The following is a 1,531-nucleotide window of genomic DNA, read 5'->3' as shown; positions in this document are numbered from 1 at the left end:
CAGTCCTGAGGGACTCTGTTTGTGGGCCAGAGGTGTCCAGCTCAGAGAGCCCACAGGATACCCAGTGACTAGAGAAGAACTGCACTCACCTGGCAGTTGGTGAGCTTTTACCTGCTGGAAGAGAAATAGTTTAGGAAAGAAATAATCCAGGAAACAACATAACCCCCCCCCCATTTCCCCAGGCATGGAACAGAGGCTGCTACAAGGGCAAGGAGACATCTCTTCCCAGAGGCAAATGCCTACATTTGCCCAGAGTTTCACTCCATTATTCCCTACAGGAGAGGGCAGGGGTCAGACAGAGCAGAGCGCTTTCTCTGCTGCCTGCAAACAGCCAGGGCGCCTCTATCCATCATCCCACTGGGCAGGAGCCACCAAGAATTGTCCAAGCACTAATGTGAGAGAGAGAAAGAAGGGGCTTGGGAGCAGCTGCCTCCCTGCCACGCACTCAGCTCCCTTACCCTTCATCTGCTTTGTCCTGATGAGGTACAGAATTGCAGCCACCAGCAGGGCCAGCACCAAGCAGACCACGGCCACCACAATGTAGATGAGCAAATTGCCTGAAACATGAATGAAAAGGTCACCATGGCCCAGGAACCTGGTACCCCCACAGTACCTGCAGACTCACAGCTGGGGTTGGCCCAATTATACATGAAGCCCTGAGGAGGACAGCTCGAAGCCTGCCACTATCACACCCTCCATCCCCCTGGTACAGAGATTTAGTCCTTCAACCAGATTTTGATGGGGCATTGGGCTTTCTCAGGAGGTTACACCATACAGCCACCCTAGCAGGCACCCCACCCAGCTCTGACGCACCACTGTATATCTGGGACCCCTTGCTCAGTCCCTGCTGGTCCAGGCTGGCGATCCACAGGATGGCTGACTGGTTGACAGGGGCCTGAGCATCGTGGACAACCAGGCAGGTGAACATGGACCCATTCTTCTCTTCTGTCGCTTGCACCTCCAGCTGGCTCCTCAGCTCCAACAAGCCCTGGCGGAACACCGACGGCCGGGAGTCCTTCTCCTCCTTTATCTTCACCCCGTCCTCCAGCCAGGAAACAGCCACAGTTTCTGGGTAAAACCCCTTCACGTGGCAGGTGAATTTCATGGTCTTGTTCACCTCAACGGGGCTCGTCTGGTTAGCGCTCACATCGACACTGGGGGAAACTGGGAAGAGAGGTAGCGCCTGCTGTCTGACGTCCCTGGCTCTGCTGCCATCAGGGTGTCCTGTCCCCACCCCACGACCCACTGTACCCACTCCAGGACCCCCAGCCCCACAGGAGCAGGACACCCCAGCACAAATGCCCCAGCCCTCACCTCTCAGGACTCTGCTGAGCTGGTAGACCCCCAGCAGCGAGGTCGGTGATGCCGAGTGCTGCACCTCACAGATGAGCCGTGAGAGGACGTCCCGCTCCTCTAGGACCACTGTCACATTGCTGGACATGTTGTAGGATTTCTCCCGCCATTCAGTGACCTGGGGCAGCTGAGATGAGACGGAGGCTTTGTCCTTGAACCATTTCACACCAATGTTTTC

The 1,531-nt window shown here is 56.4% G+C and overlaps 1 protein-coding gene across 1 annotated transcript; it reads right to left on the bottom strand.

Moving 5' to 3' along the window:
• Positions 1 to 85: 85 nt before the first annotated feature.
• On the bottom strand, positions 86 to 1,525 carry LOC114066832 (tyrosine-protein phosphatase non-receptor type substrate 1-like; the record flags this gene model as incomplete). Its single annotated transcript, XM_027901858.1, has 4 exons — positions 86 to 111; positions 459 to 557; positions 814 to 1,164; positions 1,315 to 1,525. Coding segments are annotated over 4 exons (687 nt in total), but the record flags the coding sequence as incomplete, so codon positions are not given.
• Positions 1,526 to 1,531: the final 6 nt, after the last annotated feature.

The sequence above is a fragment of the Empidonax traillii genome, unplaced genomic scaffold, assembly GCF_003031625.1.
Source record: "Empidonax traillii isolate 1590-97213 ecotype Southwest subspecies unplaced genomic scaffold, ASM303162v1 scaffold816:size509043, whole genome shotgun sequence".
In the NCBI taxonomy this organism is placed as follows: domain Eukaryota; kingdom Metazoa; phylum Chordata; class Aves; order Passeriformes; family Tyrannidae; genus Empidonax; species Empidonax traillii.
Note: the sequence above shows the minus strand (reverse complement) of the source record. Positions and strands in the feature narration are given on the sequence as shown.